This window comes from Setaria italica, chromosome IX (assembly GCF_000263155.2).
Source record: "Setaria italica strain Yugu1 chromosome IX, Setaria_italica_v2.0, whole genome shotgun sequence".
In the NCBI taxonomy this organism is placed as follows: Eukaryota; Viridiplantae; Streptophyta; class Magnoliopsida; order Poales; family Poaceae; genus Setaria; species Setaria italica.
This window is the reverse complement of record NC_028458.1, coordinates 52,998,957-53,015,620: the sequence shown is the minus strand read 5'-3', so window position 1 is coordinate 53,015,620 and position 16,664 is coordinate 52,998,957. Positions and strand designations below refer to the sequence as shown.

General features: G+C 45.2%; 1 protein-coding gene across 2 annotated transcripts; it reads left to right on the top strand.

Moving 5' to 3' along the window:
* Positions 1-1,079: 1,079 nt before the first annotated feature.
* Positions 1,080-6,265, top strand: LOC101777713. 2 transcript variants are annotated; one of them, XM_004985150.3, is made up of 8 exons: positions 1,080-1,434; positions 1,674-1,763; positions 2,520-3,122; positions 3,209-3,355; positions 3,451-3,573; positions 3,937-4,362; positions 4,496-4,702; positions 5,836-6,265. In XM_004985150.3, exons 2-7 carry the CDS (start codon positions 1,677-1,679, stop codon positions 4,688-4,690), a joined length of 1,581 nt encoding a protein of 526 aa, XP_004985207.1. In that variant the 5' UTR covers positions 1,080-1,434; positions 1,674-1,676; the 3' UTR covers positions 4,691-4,702; positions 5,836-6,265. The 2 variants fall into 2 exon arrangements, with proteins under 2 accessions (XP_004985207.1, XP_004985208.1); XM_004985151.4 differs by lacking the exons at positions 1,080-1,434; positions 1,674-1,763 and having other exon boundaries at positions 2,986-3,122; positions 3,268-3,355.
* Positions 6,266-16,664: the final 10,399 nt, after the last annotated feature.

The window sequence follows — 16,664 nt, the reverse complement described above, 5'->3', positions numbered from 1 at the left end:
GGATTTAATGTAAAATCTTGCTCTCGATGATATATGTGTTTGACTGGGCGAATGGATCTTAAATTAACGACAATAACGTAAAATAATTAATCATAAATATAAGTATCCATGCTAGCCGAAAATGACATAGATTGATAGATTTCGCTAAGGCATGTTTGGATCCTTGGAATTGAATTCCATTCTAATAATTATAATTTAGACACAAATTAATTAAGCTAATATAATTATATGTGGAATATATTTGCATATTATTGTTGGCCATATGAGAGAGATAGTTATGTGCTGCATTTCTGCTATATGGAAGCGAGTCGAAGAGCGTGCTATAAGAATTGAATTCCATTCTAATAATCATAATCTATAGAACCAATTTCCATCTCCCACCCTATGAATTTAACATAGGCTTATATCTAAACTTTGAAAAGTTGTGAAATCTCACATTCCAAGATAAATTAGCCTACTCCATTAAATAGATTCCAATTCCTTTAAAATGAAGGGATCCAAACGGGGCCAAGTGACCTAACTTATTTTTCCATCAAACACAGTGCATGTTTGTTTTCGGGTTACGCAAAACGTAGTTTGTCGATTTGAGAAAAAAATGTCTTTTCAAATGACATGTTCTTATAAACTTCTGTGTACCATGGTGGCATGGTTCATATAGTCTGAAACACATGATCACACTCTATTAGGCTGACTCATCTGCATCTTTTTACTTATGTTATAATAAAATTTATGTGCAATTCCATCTCGTGAACCAATACAAGTGAAATCTTAATACAATAAAAGGGTATTTGTGTTCTTTCATCTAATTTTAGGTGTAATTGTGATTTTGCCATTATTTTTGTGATTTTACATTTAACTATTTACAAGTCAATACAATTTTACCCTTAGTCAACAGCCAAAACAAGGATAAATACACAAAAACCATAAGACAAAATTTAACTTATAAATAGTAGAGGGCAAACTCATAAAACTTAAAAAAACAGTAAAAATATAATTGCACGGACAAGAAAAAAACTAGCGGCTATGCAACTTAACAAGATGACAAAGTTCACGAACTTTGTCAAACTTTGATCCCGTGTTGCTCAAATCGAGGTGGACGTTCCTGAGCGGCTGAGCCCCTGATGCAGAGAGCTCCACGCCTCCAGATGTCACCGCCCACGGGCGGAGCATCGCGACTACCGAGGAGGAGAAAGCTGCTCACTCTCACCTGCAATGGCGTCCTTTCCACCAGCCAAAAACACTCGCCATTGCCCCCAAGTCCCCCAACCCACAAGAACCCGCACCTCGCCTGACGCCTCACTCATCCAATCCCAATCCCACTCCCACCCGCAAAACCGCACCCCCTGAGCCCAGTTCGGTACTTCGGTCGCCGCCGTCGCCACCCTCTCGAGGCCTCGAACTCAGCCGCGGTGAAACGCGGTGCGCTGAGAGCAGGTGAGTAAGCTGCATTCCCCTCCCCATCTTATTTCGGGAAATGCGAGCTCCCTCCTTTGGCGACGGACCTCCTCCGTGGTTTCTGTCCGCGAAATGAGCTCGCGTAGTCGATCAGGCTGTGAGCGATAAATGGATCAGGCGAGGGACCCCCAGTATTGATTTGCATGTGTCATGTAGCAACTATTTTTTATAGAACTTGGGCCTTTTATGACCAGTTATTATTCTGTTTTGGTTATCAGGCTATGGATAATAGAAGGCATCGAAGTTATTCACCACCTCCCCATGGATCTGGTTCCGGAAAGAAACAGAAGTGTTCAGGCGGCAAAGGGGTATTCTTATCCCAACATGGCCTTGATTTGCCTATAGTCGTTGTTTCTGATGTTTTGCTATTATTTCCTGTTGAGAACACCATGTTCTAAGTTCTAACTGCTGTGATGGCAGTGGTTATTAAAAGGTCATTCCATACTTGCTTATAGCCTTTACAGATGGCGCGGGCTCAATTTCTTAGGGGAAAAGGTTGACCTTGTAACCGCTTCATGAACACTAGTCAGAGCTTAGAAAAGAAAGATTCCATATAGATGCCTAAAGTATCTTTTGGAACTTTAACAGCAATTTTCATTTCAGTTTTGATAGTTGGTCATGACTGTATAGGCAAGGGGCACTTGCAATTCAGTTCGGTTCTTTTTTCAGTAACCATGCCTAGAACTTGCCCAGGCAACTGAAAACCAAAAACATGCAAAGTGAGATAAAGCATGCTTCATTAAATGATGGGCATTGTAGCTGTTTTTTAACAGTGTTGCAGTCTGCTTCACCTGTGTAAAATTTACAGTTTTGTTAGTACAATTTCTAGTCCATGAAAACACCTGAATACTTTTTCAGCTGGTTCATGTCCTATAAGCAATGTTCGTTTCATTGCTGTTCTTTTCAAATGATGGTTTGCCTGGACCATTTTTTTGTTGTCATTTGCCAAATTTTTTACTTTATATTTGGTTATCTATCTTGCATGAAGTACACTTCTTCGCTGTGCTATTTTCCATAATCACATCTCTTATAAACTGTTGTTCTTTTGTTTGATTTTTCTGCAGTTCTGGATTAGTCGTTGTAACCCTTCAAATCTTATACAAACTGCAAAGAATTTTACTCTGGAGCAATGTGATCTTATTAGAAGGAATGGTTTTGGTGGTCTGCTAAACTTGAAATGTCGAAAGAACCCACCTCATCTTCTTTATCACTGGCTTGCAAAACACTTTAATTGCGCAACTTCCGAGCTAGTGTTCAGCAATGGCACTGTCATTCCTGTTACAGCCAAGAGCGTCCAACTCATTCTAGGCATTCCTTATGGGAACAGGAAGGTTAAGTATGAAATGGATGCGCAAAGTACTGCCTTGATGAAACAGGACTATTATTCTGATGGTCTACCAGCTAGAATTACAAGTATTGGTGAGCAACTTTCCGAAATGAGGAAGGCGGATGATCGTTTCTTAAGGACATTTCTTTTACTTGCTATGTCATGTTTCCTTTGCCCCACAACCAGTTGTCGCATCAGTCCACGTTGTTTTCCTTCCTTGGTTGATATAAGTTCAGTGGCACAGCTTGATTGGTGTGATTTTGTGTTAAAGCAACTTGTTTCTTCGATCAAGAGATACAAACACAGATTAACTATTTGTGGATGCATGTTTTTTCTTGCTGTAAGTATTTTTGCTTCATCAATTTTCTGTGTTTATTTTCTGTTCCAGTGCATGTGTTGGTTCAACAATACCAATGCTTCACGTAGGTTCATTATCTTGATCATCTTGATACTGGATCCTATCGTGTCCCATCTTCTATTCCTAGGACTAGAGTGTGGACTACTAAGGTTATCGAAAAAGTTGTGAACATGGACACGATATCTCAAGATGATGGTGTCTATGGCAACCTTCCAGTGAGTAATCTTTGAATAGAGCTTTAAGTAAGTTATTATTTCCCAGTAGGTTGTGCATTCTTTGTGATGTCACATGATTCTTCTGTTATGTGTAGGTAAAAGCTATTGCCAACAGCCACTGGATAAACTCTGGACTCAAAATTCCTCCAGTCATAGGAGGAGGACTAACTGTTGAGCAATTTGTATCTTCTCATCTGGCAGCTGATTGTGCTCCTTCTGTGCGTCTTGGTTTAACATAATTTCATCCTTTAACTATTTTGTGTGTTATGATTACTTCTCTTCCATTTTTAACGTAATCAATTAGTCCCTTTTAAGAGTGTGCATTTGTTAGTAGCGATGAGTAATTAAACACTGAGTGTGATACTTCTGTGCATTTGATTTAACATAATTTCAGTATTTTAGCTATTGTATTTGTTTGTTACTTGTTAGGATTACTTCCTGTTCCATTTCTAATCTATTCAGCTAGTCTCTCTTGACTAAAAAAAGTCTTCCTAGCAATTCCCCTAAAAAGAGTGTTCCTAGCAATTGAGGGCTTAACGATTTAGTATCCCACTTGACCTTTCCTTTTTGCCCTTTTACAGGTCAAGGATGAATTGTGTCGAGTGGTTAATAACTTCTGTACCAATGCTAACTCTCTTTTATCTATGTTTGTCGGTTCTTTTCTTAAAGATTTGTCTGGTTTGATCCCTTCCTTGTCAAATACTATCCCCGAGGCTCCTCAAAAGCCTAGTTGTGCGAGTTCTAAGGCTAATCACAGTGATTTAGAAGAATGTTCGGATGAGTACCATACTGAAGACGAAACTTCTGTAGATGATATTGTTTCTGATGATGCTAGTGAAGACAAATCAGACGATGAGAATACTAGCTCGGACTCCTATTCTGATGATGATAGCAGTCATGATGATGCTAGTGAAGAATCAGATGACCAACATGCTAGCATAGATGCATCTGGAAACAAACTTGCTCACGAGCAGGATGGCAATGACCATAATGACATTTGTAAGAAGGTAAGTGAAGCTTCAACAGATTACTGTGTTGATGGCAACTAAGACGACGTGGTGTTTTCTTCATTCATATATCAATGTAGTTGTTACAGTATGGTCTGGTAGCTGAGCTATTTCTGTTGGTTAACTTTCTCAGGAAGTGCCAGGGGAGCTTTTTCAAGAAATTTCAGTTCCTCCTGGATATCCTGACATCGCAGGACTAAAACAGGAACCTGGATCACCTGCCAGTGATAGGAGTTTGCATCAGCACATTGCGAATGAGAATCCCATCCCTGTGCCTTCTGGGAATGTCCAGCAAGAACAAGAAGAATGGCATGTTAGACGTGAATAGAAGCATAAAGAGGTTGGACATTATTTGCAACCTATCCTTTCTACGTTTGCTATTGGTGTGCTGATTGCTGAAAGCTTTCATGTTTTGGTGTTCTATTTGGAAATGGCTTCGCCTCACTTTCCCACTCTTTATCCACATTATGTACGAATATTTTTATTATCTAAACATGTACCAAATTGAAGTTTCTTCTACTTGAGCTCACTACTAGTCTACCACTACGATGACCTTTTGTGTGTTTATACTTCTGTATAGATTCTCTATTGAATCTTGTTTGTTGTTCATTGCATTTGCCCACCTGATGTGAACAGTGTGAAAGAGAATCCAGTATATCTGCATAAGTTCTAAAGTATAATACATATCATTAACCTTTTTGCTGAACTCATGGTACAGGCCAAATATTTTCATGTGCTGCTTGGCTATAGGACTAAGATTTAATCAGACTATGTTGGTCACTGATCATTAACCATTATTGTGAACCTTCACGCTGACACACCAAAAGATCAGTTGTGCTATTATTGCTAATAAACTAGGAAGTAATCCGAATACATTATCCCCTTTTTGTGATACATTAAGTTAGCAGTTACTTCTTGATACTCTGTTACTTGATATGCCAGCCTATGCTTCATATTCTGCCATTGCCAATTCTTTTGGTAACCAGTATGAAATAATGATACTGTGCTACATTTTCCGAATTATGCAGTTCTGTGGGCCTTACTTCACTTTTGCGTGTCCGTTGACATGTAGCTGAGTTCTGAAAATATGACTTGATCCCAGCAATCCTTAACCGGGTAAAGTGGTTGTTGCGCAGTTGGCTAAAATTCAACCCAAATTATACAAACAAAGTAGCTAAACGCATAATTATTTATGTAGCTATCCACTAAATAATAAACTGGGTACCTCTGTACCTGTTGAGAGGCTCAGACATGACATCGTTGCGAATCCGATTGTTTGGTGACCTTCTGTGACAGATATCGTCTATAAGATTACTCAAGTCACAGCAGGTCTTAACATTCGGTTTAGTTGCCCTTGATGTTAAAGTTTGGAGATACCGTTGTTTGGACAAGCCTCCTTTTTTACTTGTTATTGCTACATTGAAGTACCTCTTGTCACTTATTATCCTAATGCTGACACCAATCTGCTGACAGGGTAGCACGAGCACTGGTTGTAAGAAGCTTCCACAAGAGAAGCTCAACAAGGTCTGCGATTACATGGCTCTCCGACCGTGACGCCAGTCTGAATCTACAGTAAGAACACTTAAGAAGGCTAAGCATGCTAGAAAAGGACTTGGCCTGAAGCCGTGTCATGATGCCATCAGCCCATCATCTGTTATCTAAGTATGTGAATGGCAATGCAAGTACTGCACTATGGACATCTAGTAATGTATTGTCCCGGGTTTTCATTTTGATGATGATATATATGACGATCAGATGATGCGTCCTCTTAATCCTCATTGGCAAGAATCTAACTTCCTTGTTTAGATAGTGTATGAATAGGCCCGACTAAATCCTTGTACGAAGCCGAGCTAGGGATAAGAGATACGGTTGGTTGGCTGAATGGAAGGAATGCTATTCTAAAGGGAACCGGCATTCAAATTATATTGCAAAGCCCTCCAAATATCAAACGTTTGGATTTCTGAACCGCTGGAACTGGAATGCTTGATCTTGTAACGCTGGAAAAAAAATGACGTCATGGCCCCACTCGAATCAGCAGCTTGATCCGAGCAAAGGCAACTGCTTGTAGCCGTAATCTCTCTCTCACAAAAAAAAAAAAAAAACTGATTGTAGCCGTTCTTCTCGCAGACGCGCGCTCTGACGTCGCAGCTGTCGAGCGTCTGCGTGAGGAGCGTTGACAGAGACCCTCCTCGTCCTCCACACACACACACAGGCCCACAGCCCACCAGAGTCCCATCTCCAAAGCCTCGCCCGGGCAGCCCTGACGGGCGACGGCGGCCTACAGTACGAACCTGCTGTACCGGCGAGAGCACACCGACAAGGCCCTGTTCGCGGCCGCACGAGGCATTCGCGCCCCGGCCGGCAGCTGGAGCTCGCCATCAGCTGCGCGCGTTCGACCCCGAGCACCGTCTGCCGGCGCTGCTCCGCTTCCTCGGCAGCTCCAAACGCCGACCGGCAGGTCGCCAGAACCAATCGAGCATCAACGTAATTGGAAGCGCCCTGCCACCGCCGGTGACGAGGCTGACGGCGTCCTCCAGCTAGCAGTGGCATCGCGGCGACGATGCAGGAAAACGAATCTGGGCGGCACGGATCCGATCGGACGGTGGTCAGGACCCAAGGGGTGGACGGCAAATGAAATACCGTCCACCCGCAGAGGGGGTTCTATGCGCCTCTGCTCCGTGCCTCGCGCTCGCCAGAGCGCCGGCGCTGCCCTCCACGACGTGAGTGGCGACAGCACACCCATGCCCGTCTCCACCAAGCCTCGCTGGCTTCCGGTGGCTGTAGAGCGTCGACAAGACCCTCCTCGTCCTCGACACAGGCCCAGAGTCCCTCTCCTAAGCCTCGCCCGGGCACTACGTGGCCTACGCCGCCGCCACGGACGCGCTCTCTTCCCCCGTCGACTGGCGCGAGTTCAGGGTCTCATGGAGATCTTCTGCCGCGGCCCCGTCGTCCTACGCCGCCGGCCATGGGGGAGAGTTCAAACTAATAGAAGAGATGGGATAGCAGATATTCACCCTGAACTTGAAAGATACCCCTTCGATTCCTAATCTTAGGAAGAATCTTAAGATGTCCGGTTGGTTGGTAAGTCACTAAATCCCTATCTCCCGGTGGTTTAAGAAACACGAGATAGGCCGCCGCCTGTGAAGGTCCTCGCCGCGCTGGTGCTGTCTTCTAACCGTAGAAGACAATACACGCTGCTATTGTGGTCGCAGTCTTCCGCCACACGGCCACAGGCCAGGGGCGGTGGGCCGGGTGGGCATGCTGAGTCGAGGGTGGCCCGGCGGCCGGCGCGCCTCCCTATCGCGGTGATCGAGATCGCGTTCTAAGGCGGACACACGGCGTTCGCGTTCCAGGCCCGTGGGCATGCTGAGCCGACCTCAAGTTTGGCATCGTGGCTGAGGTCGGCATCGTGCCATCGTGGCCTGCGACATGCTCACGGACGACGACGCCCTGCTGTTTCCCGCCGTGCGCTTGCCGGAGGACCACGTGATGGATGACCTTGCGATGGCGCGGGGCGAGGCAGGGGTATACGGTGCACCGCGCCATGTCACGGCGCAGTCAGGTTCCTCTCCATCTCCATGTATGGCTGGCTACGACGACGAGGACCACCCCGTGGACACTGCACGCGCGCGCCGCCCGGGTTCCGGCTGGGGCTAGGAGTGGAGGAGGGACGACGCCTCCTCCGACGCGGCGCCGACCGGGCTCCGCGTCCGCAACCTCTATAAGCCAACGCGGATTTTCTGAGCCCGTGTGTAGCGTATCACAACATTTACGATAAGCCGACGAGATCACGAAACGTTCCTGGCGTTCCCGGGGCAACACACACCGCGCGCCCATAAAGCCCCGTCCTGAGCCTACGTGAACAACGCCAACACGGTCTACTTCTTCGCGAGCGACATGTGCAACGTGGACGGGCACATCGCGACGAGAAGGTGTGGTCGTGGAGCTTGTGCCCAGAGACTTGTGCTTGCGCTGAACATGCCAAGCAAGAAGGTGCGGTCGTGGAGCCAAAGTGCCCTCATGGAAGAAGACTAGCTAATCCCGACTCTCATCGGAACCAAGTTCTTTGCGTATCTCCACGTCTCCAAGTGTATCAGGTTTTAGTTTTCTGCTGATTTAGCATTCAGCTCGGCGGTTTTGATTCATCAAACAAATGTATACCTTCTCTGCGACTCTAGGCGGAGCTAAAGCCCAGCGAAATTCTATAATTTTTAAGTTCTTCACAAAATGTTGTTCATCCCTAAGCTTGATCCCATCATTTTAATGGAGCTAACCGGCATTGTTCTCGGCTGGCTTCACCCCTTTGTGGAGAGGGAAGTGAGCCGGAAGTGTATGAAGCATTTCTGATCTATACCATGCTATTCACCTATACATACCTTCATCGGCTGAAACGGTGTTCAACCTTTGTAGAATTCATGGGAAACAAGGTTTCTTTTGTGGGTGTCTTCTTTGGGGTAGCACTAAATATAAATATTGCCCCATGTCCAAGACCCCGTCTCCTTCCTTGTGCTTGCATCTGTGCACGTCACTGTCATTTGACTCCGCCGCCATCTAGCTAGCTTCGTCTACGGACTACGATGGCTATTAGCCACTCAAGGTTCCTCTGGGTATGTTACAATCCCACCCCTATCTAGTTACAGCATCCGGCACCCACCAATGGTTCTCCACCGCCCATGTCGATGCCTCACGGTCCCGCATACAACCCTCCACCTCTACTAGCTACCGATCTCCCTCAATGTCCACAGTCCTCGCTAGAGAAAGCCTGCACCAACAACCCTGACCCCTAAATCCCTAATCCTAGCTAGTGGTCAACGGAGCCGCAAAGAGAGGCAGTGGTAGCAATGACGATATGACAACGTGACGATGAAGAAGAGATGACGGTGAGGCCCACTGGCAACCTCTCGCATGCACGTGTGGGTATTCCTATTTTCCATAATTGAATATTTCTCTTTGATAAAGGAAGATGGGCCAATTTTACTTGCATTTGTTAAATATCTCCATCTTCTATTGTATGTTTGTTGTTATGTGCTAGATGATATTTCATGAAACTTGGAAAGATAAAATGAAAAAAATAATGAGAATTTGTTGTTCAACTCTGTTTTCACTTGGCATGGCATTTCTGGCACCTAGTATGGATAATCTCATTCCTAAAATATATTAACAATTTTATCTGAATTCAATGATGTGATTGGTTTAGAAACTAGTAAGCACATGACTTTTTTTTTACTTGGATGCAAACCAAATGCCATTTTGGTTGCCTTGATTTGGACACGGACAAATTTTGACTTGTCTTCTTAATGTCTTAAATCAAGATTGTGATAAGCATTCAAACAAGGCTAAGTTTCAAACTGCTGCGTCTTCAGCTTTTCCACCGTGTAGCATTTCGTCTCCTTTTTTTTCTGATTTTCTATGTAATTAAGATATACCTCAGTCAAGTATTCATGCACATGGCTCGTTTCCATATGTTTACACTTGCAACCTTTCTCCTCTAGTCATGTACTTCCAAGCTCCAACTGGTTCACCTCGATAGATTTTCTAATACATATCCTTATTCCTATATTTCAACGCAAGTCTTATTTAAAGAAAAGAGTTTCCTAGTACATATCCTTATTCTTATACTCCTATATTCTCTTTTGATAGGGATATTTCACCTTGATACAATGACCAAGAAAAATAACCCTGCTTATCATCTAATAAATGCAAATCAGCCTTTTCTCATTAGCCCTCCAATGTTTGTTTCAATGACTCATCATTATCTATGCAATTTATTGTCATGGCTCATATCAATGGCAAATAGGACTATCATTTGTGAAAATCTGATTTTTGGATATCAAAAGAGAATGGAGGAAGTATTTCAACACAAGTCTTATTTAAAGAAAAGAGCTTTAATTAGTAATTAATGAGAAAACAGAAATTTCAAATGTCACATGGTTCTATATGCACTTACATCGAACAACACGCTTGCTGATATTTCTCTTTCGCTTTTTCTACTATAATAATTTGATAGATCTCATGCAAAATATAATTCACATTTTGCAAAAAAAATGTAAGTCATGTCACATACTTCCATATAGTTTTGTAGCAATTGTGTTTAAATACTGTTATTTTTATTTAAATTTAACAATAAGTCTTTGTTTATACAAATACTAATCCATACCTACGGAAGAGAGGTGAATACCTTTCTACAGTTCTTGCACTCCAACATGATACGAGGTACAGCGTAGATGTTGTGCGGCATCACCAATAGTACCGCACGAGTACAGGGGCTATCATGGAGATAGATTTTGGCATGCACGACTTCTAGTTGATCTCAACAAGGATGTGGCGCCGCAAAATCCTTGATGATGATATCGTGACTAGAAAGTTGGCTAGGTCCACCTCTTCACCCGAGGGGGTGTTGTAGCAGCTCCTCAGTTATCGAACCGTTGGTGATGACAAACAAGTGTGATGGTGGGGGTGGTTATTATTTGTTTTCCAAGTTATATATTGAAAGGATCTTTGATGTCGTCTAGAGGGCGTCCTGAAAATATCGTCACTTAAAACAAGTTTATTAGCGACTTGCAGATTTTCCGGAAGTATTTCCGAAGATTCCGCAAATTACGGAATCTCCAAAGAAATCTCCGAAATTTTCGAAGATAGGAAACACACGCCTTAAGCAACAGAATAAAACTACGTCTGCTTGAAAACTGGAACTTCCGGTTTTGGCTCGGGCAGAGAGAACCCCCAAACCTTATGTGTTGCAAGTGAGGTAAAGACCAAACCAGGTTTAGAAAGTATGCTCAGATGGTGTATCTTAGTAAGATCACAAAGCTCCTGCACTTCACAAACACTAAATGATTCTTAGTGCTTCCTGCTCCTCCTGTGGTTCAGCCACCAACTTGTATACCATGTCACCAATTGTGTTTTCTACATGAATGCACATGCGATGCAACATTAAATGATGCTCATAACACATACAACAAAGAGCAGCCATTTATCGCACATAAAATATGACAAATTATGCAAGAACAGATGGAATGCTACAAAGATGAGGCTCAGATATAAATTTTACCACATGAGCATATCCACATTTGCATATAGTAAATTCTTATGTTTTAAACATGAGACAACTAGAGATGATCAATATTATCAAATCTCAGAACCTAAACTGAGTTATTAACACTAGAAAAAAATCAGGTAAATTTTCCAGAATTTAAATTAATAGCATTTACATATAATCATTTGATTTGCACTATGGTAAATGTAGCTAGAAGCAAAGAATATGCATTACACTAACTTGTGAACACATTCTGGTCATGAAAAAGATATATAATGGTTAAACTACTGAAAAATTATCTTACATTAATTTACCACTATTTTATATAAATATAAACTATTTATAAATTTAAGATCATGTCAACATGGTGATAAATTTATTTAAGCATCATCCTATGGTTTTTGGACATGAAAACTTGAAATAAAATAATATTCTACCATAGTACTTTATTTTGAATTTATCATGATTTTTGGATTAACATAAATATTTATACACATAAAACTGTATTAAGCGCACACTAATTTTTACCAAGGCCAAAAGATTCATTTATACAGATCTATCATTTTTCATGTATGAATCAGTCCAAAAAAAGTTCAACGAAAGTGATTTCACATTTTCAGTAGTTTTCTTTGATTTACTATGCATTTTACAAGTTCACAGGCTATTTAATCATTTTCCCCCAAAACCAACACCCTCCCCAAACTTTTTTCCTACCCAGCTTTACCCAGCTACCCTCCTCTACGGTCGCCGATGCGTGGGCCAAGCGTCAACAATCCAGGCTGGTCAAGACCGAGTCAAAGCTGGAGTTCACCGGCTTTGACCGGCGATATCTCACTGGCGGTGAGCCGGCCGGCGAAGACGACACGCCCAAGGTGATCAACGACACGATGCGCATATACCCATGTTCTTGTCGTGCACGGACGCCGGCAGGAGCATGGCCGGCGGCGAGCGGCGGCGCGACGAGGGCGGCGACGCGGTGAACCGTCGCGGAAAATCGCCGGAAAAGCGAAGACGATGGGGAGATGAGCATCAGTGCGTCTTGCATATCTCACCAAGACGGTCTGCCTGGGGAGAGGTGGTCGGAGCTAGGCCGTCGACGTGAGGGTGGCCGACGGCGGCACCCGGCGGACGGGGAAACTTCAACCCCCGACCGCAGGAGCCATGGACGGCGGCGAGGAGTGGCTGAGGGTGGAGCTGGGGAGGTGAGGGAGGTCCGGTTGGCGGCGATTTGATTTTGGTGGAGGGAGAGGGGCGAATTTGGGCGGCGGATCAAAGGTGCTCGACTCGGCTCTGCTTCTGGATTGGCCCGGCCGGAGGAAGAAGAAAGGGGAAGAATGAGGAGGAGGAAGAGATGAGGCCGGTGACGTGGAAAGGATAAGCTTGCGGAGGACGTCGTCCATGCCCTGCCGGCCAGAGGGCGCGGACTAGGAGCAGGGTCCAAGTACGGTGCAAGGACACCGCGACAGTGAGGCGGGCGAGCGAGGGCGGCACTGGTGCGGACGTCGGAGGGATGGGCAGGTGGAGCAAGGATGCCGGGTGTCACATTGACGCGCGCGGGGCCGTGTCCCGCTCACTGCGGAAACCGGCACGTGGCGCTGGCCCAGTTCGCCGGCCGGCCGATTGCCGCCGCGCATCGTGCGGGAGCTAGGACGAGGAACAGGTTAAGGTCAAACCAATTTGACCGAATTTTGATTGAACTTTGAATTTCTTAAACCGGTTTACCAATTTGATGATCATCCTAAACACTAGAGGTGTTACAGCAAGCACATAACTCATCAGTAGCAACGAAAGATGGAAAGAGCTGAAGGCTTCTTCCAGGAGGGCACTTGCTCCATGACTGGACCTTCTTCTTACTAAACAAATCAAATTCAGGCCAAGCACATGCTCGCCTTTGGTTGTAATGTGCCCGTTCACATAGCCGATGTCACTCAAGATTCAAGAAGAAGTAGACCACATAGCCGATGTCACTCAAGAAGAAGTAGACCACATCTAGCTCCTTGGTGGGTGCTTTGGCAGCCCTGGAATTAATTGCTAGGAATGCATGACTCATCAGCCCAGACATCTCCAGCACAGTGACCTGGTTCCTCGGGACGTCGTCAACTCGTCATCGAGGTAGCCACTCATGTAGAGGAACCTGACCATGCCATATCGACACAGGCCACGGCGCTGTGTCCATCTGGCCGGACACGTTTCGTCGGAACGAAATCCACCACACATCATGGTCCTCCGGCTAGCGCCTCCATTGGAATTGCAGATCAGGCGAGAGCAAGTCGCAGGTCAGGATGCTCGAGTAGAGGTCGACCCAGCAAGCCCACCGGCTTTGGAGCGCGAATGCTACGTCCGTCATGAACGGGTGCTGAACCACATCGCTGGAGAGGCACGCATCGTGCGCACCCATTGCTAACCTTTGCCTTCTTTTCGGGAGGGGACCACAGGAACAGAGAGTACTGCCTGGTACGGTGGGGACCATAGCACAAGGGCCAGGATGAAATCGTCGCTCCCTTGGCCGCGACGGACGACGACGGGGCTTCGCTCAACTCGAACGAATCGAACGGAGGCGCCAAGAAGAGGGCGGCGGCGGCGGCGGCGTAGACCAGGTAGGGTCCGGACGAAGCGTAACGGTAACTCTCGGGGCCGGTGGAGAGGACGATGAGGTCCTTGTCCTCACTCCTCACACGGACGGCCTCCGGCCAGCTGATCGGCGATCTCGCGGGGATGTCAGCCGGACTCACTCCGGCCAAGATCAAACAGCACTCAAAGAAGAATGGAGGATGAACTCTGGAACTTGGTGTCGCGAACTGCACACGACGCTTTCTGTCTTAGCCTTTATTTATACTAGCGTTTACAAACTGAAAAACGAAAAGAGAGGCTAGCCTCCCTGCATGCGCGCGCCACGATCTGTTAGCTGCGTGTGCCATCCCACACGCCAGTTCGTGCCGTGCGACCCCGGACATCACTCGCCACGACGCGCACGCCGGCGAGATTACAGGACGTGCTTAAACTCCAATTAAGCCGGACAGTTGGGCTCTTTGTGAAACAAACTAACCGACTAACAGACACATACTACTGAACACAAGTTTAAAGAAGCTAACAGGGGAAAGGCCGGCAGATGGAGGGACAAGGTGATCTCCGGAGGCGGAGGGTCGACAAGCGAGGTTGTCGGTGACGAGTTGACGACCCTGAGTCCCTGACCGTGCGCCCTCGCGTACCTAGTCCGCCAGGCCCTTCGGCTTCTGCTGCTCCTCCTTTCCTTTGCTTCCGCCGCCGCCGGTTTCTTGCAGCCAAAGCGCTCGTTCAACGAAAGACATCGTGCTCCCGCCATTGTTTTCTTCTGCCATCTTCAATTAATCAATGGCTTAACAAAAGACGGCATGCGCCCGCCACCACACGTTTTCTCACCGGTGCTGGCGACGAGGCGCACGTCTTCGTTGTCATGACATGGGTATTGGTCCGTCATAGGAATAGCTAAGTGGGTTTAGCATTGGGCCTACGTGTCTTTTCCTTACTAGGCTGAGCCCATGTAACAGCTACTTGTGCTGCGAACGCCAGAATGGCTGGCCATCAACGAATCAATTAACCAAGGCCCCGTTTGGAGAACATCAGATTCTCAAAATCCAAAATCCATAATCTGGATTGCCCTCCAAACATAACAGATTCTGACCCAGATTCTACAATCTAGATTTTGGATTTTGAGAATCCTAGAAGCTGCTCAAAAGTTGATTCTACCAGATTTTGCATGCATATTTTACCATTTTGCCCAGCAACCTTCTAGATAATTATCCAATCTGCCATTGTCCACTCTTTTGGGTTTGATATCTATTCAACAAACTACCATACAATCAGATTTTGGAATCTATGATCCAAACAACACCGTCCAGATTTTGCTTAGAATCTAGATTCTGAAAATCCATCTAAAATCTAGATTTTCAAAATCCACAACTGGATCCAAACGGGGCTCAAATTACCCCCAACATTATCTTCTTCTTCCCTTCTTCCTGCCCGAGACGGCGCCACCGATCTCCTCCGCCGTGCGTGTCGCCGGCAACCCCTCCAGTTATCTTGTGACTTTCTTAGGATCGTCACGTTCGTCAAGCATGACGCAAGCGGGAGCCATGGTCGGTGGGGCAAGCTAGCAAAGGGAGGGAGAGGAGGAAGGCCGATGTATCCCAAGAGCTAAGAGGAGTCTTTTGCAGGTTCGCCGATCAATCTGATGATGAAGCCTAGTACACGTTTCGGGCCATCTTGTTGGGCGGTGCGCGACCGAAAGTTTGATGTGATGGGGAATCTTCTTCGGAATGGCCACCATCTACCACCGCTCTTGAGTGGTGGATCAATATGACTACAAGGACAGAAGCTCCTCGGAAAGGAACCTGCTCGATGAGCCTACTGGTCATCTGGGAAATTTGGAAGGAACGAAACCGAAGAATTTTTGAACATCGAGGGATGGCCGCACCCTCCCTGCAGGCGCAAATCAAGGCGGAAGCAGACACATGGATTTTAGCGGGGGCGAGATAACTAGCGCAATTCTTATCCAGAGAGTAATCGAGTATGGAAAATGAAACCCTGTAATTCTAATGTAAAAATCTGTAACTATCTACTTTATCAATGCAATAGGCACTATCCCGTGCCAATTCGTTCAAAAAAAAAATTTGGGATTTGGGGGTGAACTAAACAAGATCTAGATGGCTCAAAACGTGTACTAGGCAATTTTCTCAGTTGTAGCCAGTTTGAGTTATTTCCCCTAGAAAAAAACCGTTCTAGTTATGACCGCCACCTACCTTTCCCCCCTTACGTTTCCCTATTCAGTTTTACCACATTGCACGCTGCTCCTCTCTAGCTCAGTCCACGGGTACACGAGGTTTTGACAAAAATTCGGTAAAGCTTCTAAACTTTGGCTATATTTATTAAGTTTAAAGGGTTGTTTGGAAACATAGAAACCGTACATGTAGATATACCTTGAAAATTATTTTCACAATCTTGTAATATGTTGACTTTATTACAAATAAATTTGAGTAGAAAGTAGTGGTCAGCTATACTCACTGGGTGTCCAAGGTATCAGGTACTTTGACCAAGGGATGATTTAATATTGGTGTTTTCCGAGAGTGTCGTATATGTACAAGAGAGCATTTAGTTGATGTTTGAAATAGTCTTTCTGATGCATTATTCTATTTTATTTATTTATTAAGCAATGTACTCTGAATCATGATCATGTTCATGACCTTACCTTGAATATCTACCAAGACTGTCCTTTCCCCCTTCATCCCTC

Excerpts from the sequence above, each read along its gene's own strand:
- LOC101777713 (XM_004985150.3), top strand. The coding sequence starts at position 1,677 with ATGGATAATAGAAGGCATCGAAGTTATTCACCACCTCCCCATGGATCT. Across the intron at positions 1,764-2,519 it reads AGTGTTCAGGCGGCAAAGGG|TTCTGGATTAGTCGTTGTAA; the intron begins GTATTCTTATCC and ends ATTTTTCTGCAG. Across the intron at positions 3,356-3,450 it reads GTGTCTATGGCAACCTTCCA|GTAAAAGCTATTGCCAACAG; the intron begins GTGAGTAATCTT and ends TGTTATGTGTAG.